Below are 1781 nucleotides of genomic sequence, written 5' to 3' on the forward strand. Positions count from 1 at the left end.
AAACGTAGACTGCATACACAAACGTAGAATGCATACACATACGTGGAATGCATATACAAACGTAGAATGCATACACAAACGTAGAATACATACACAAACGTAGAATGCATACACAAATGTAGAATGCATTCACAAAGGTAGACTGCATACACAAACGTAGAATGCATACACAAATGTAGAATGCATACACAAAGGTAGACTGCATACACAAACGTAGAATGCATACACATACGTAGGCATGCACATGCAACTCACCACTTCGCGCGCCTCGTGCACATCGCGATCATCTAGCCTTGAACACTCGCGTAGGCTGATCCCAGTCAAGTCCCGCATGCGTTCCAGGCTGGGATAGTACTTAGACTGCACATCGATAACCTTCTGCAGCATCGCAGAACACGATCTTAGCGGCACAGCGGCGATGGCTGCATCAGACAGCCGGGGTAGACTTTCTGTGGGGTGTGCAAGGGGAGGGAATACAAATGTGATCAGTATTGAATGTGGTACGGGTGCTCGGTGTTGGGATTCTGTCAGGGTGGGCGATGACCAATGTTGGGTAAAGCGAAAACATTAGCCTATATTAATGATTGGCAGGCATGGTGAAGCATCCATCTAAAACGAAAGAATTTTACTCGCGATACAGAAACATGCACATCGACAGACCTAAAAGATAATATATACTTAGACAGGACTAAATATTCCTATGTACTCAAGTCAGATCTAAATGATCCTAAGTGTGTTTAAATACCCGCACACAACACATGCACGAAAAGAAAAAATCACAGGAGTTAGCAAAACAAACAAACATACAAACAATACACACCAAACATTATATTTCCAAACACTTGTGCACAATTTACCATCGCTCAGTACACTCGTGCAGGAAACTACGCATTCGACCACTGACTCCGCATTGCTACCCCCTTCCAAAGCCAAGATAATTCTGCCACCGGCCACAGCCTGTGGAATTAATAAGGGAAGTGGGTGAATAAATTGTCGTTGTAGGGATGGGACCTATAGTCATTGCAGAAGAACAATCGGCATCGAACCCTTAATTTTAGTTTCGAAATGGATTAATTATCGGCGTACTACAGAAAATCGGAAATACTTCGCTCAAAACTACCAATTTCACTTTTGTGTGCGAAGAGTACACAGAATACTCCCAACACATAAGCAGTACTATACTTTTATATATATAAAGCGAAACTGTTCAGCCTCTACATTAAATTCGAAACAACACGGAAAGTGATATGTGATTGTGTGCAGATATATTCCAGATTGGGAATTTGCATCGAATTGTACTTATTTAAACAATTACAAATGAAATGCAACTTATTCCCCACACACACACCCCACACTCGAGTACAATACATTGACATCCACGCATGCAAGACGTGCCTGCACCATATCTGACTAGTAAATCACCCACACACTCTTCCTTGTATGTGCATAGTTCACCTACCTTCAGCATATTGGTCATCTGTCCAAACCCAGCCGGCGTGACGCGCATGCCCAGAGTATCCCCGACCGCCGCAGTAAACCCTGCTTGTACAAACAACAGTCCTGGCTTGAACGCATGCAGTATAGGCACCACTATACTCCGCATTGCTGCAAGGTATTCCGGATCACCCACCCCTTCCACTTCAGCCGGCCACGGGATGTTGACGTTCGTGCCTAGACCTGTTCAGAGATGTATGTATATGTGTGTGTGAGTGTTCAGAATACTTGTCTGGAAAATAAACCCTAATCCTAAAACTCTAAAACCCTATATATTCATATATATC

The 1781-nt window shown here is 43.3% G+C and overlaps 1 protein-coding gene across 1 annotated transcript; it reads right to left on the reverse strand.

The window, feature by feature from the left end:
- Window positions 1–232: 232 nt before the first annotated feature.
- SARC_15365 (hypothetical protein) lies at window positions 233–1677 on the reverse strand (the record flags this gene model as incomplete). Its single annotated transcript, XM_014290513.1, has 3 exons — window positions 233–449; window positions 858–957; window positions 1460–1677. Coding segments are annotated over 3 exons (535 nt in total), but the record flags the coding sequence as incomplete, so codon positions are not given.
- Between the last annotated feature and the right edge of the window lie 104 nt (window positions 1678–1781).

The sequence above is a fragment of the Sphaeroforma arctica genome, assembly GCF_001186125.1.
Source record: "Sphaeroforma arctica JP610 unplaced genomic scaffold supercont1.6008, whole genome shotgun sequence".
Taxonomy (NCBI): Eukaryota; class Ichthyosporea; order Ichthyophonida; genus Sphaeroforma; species Sphaeroforma arctica.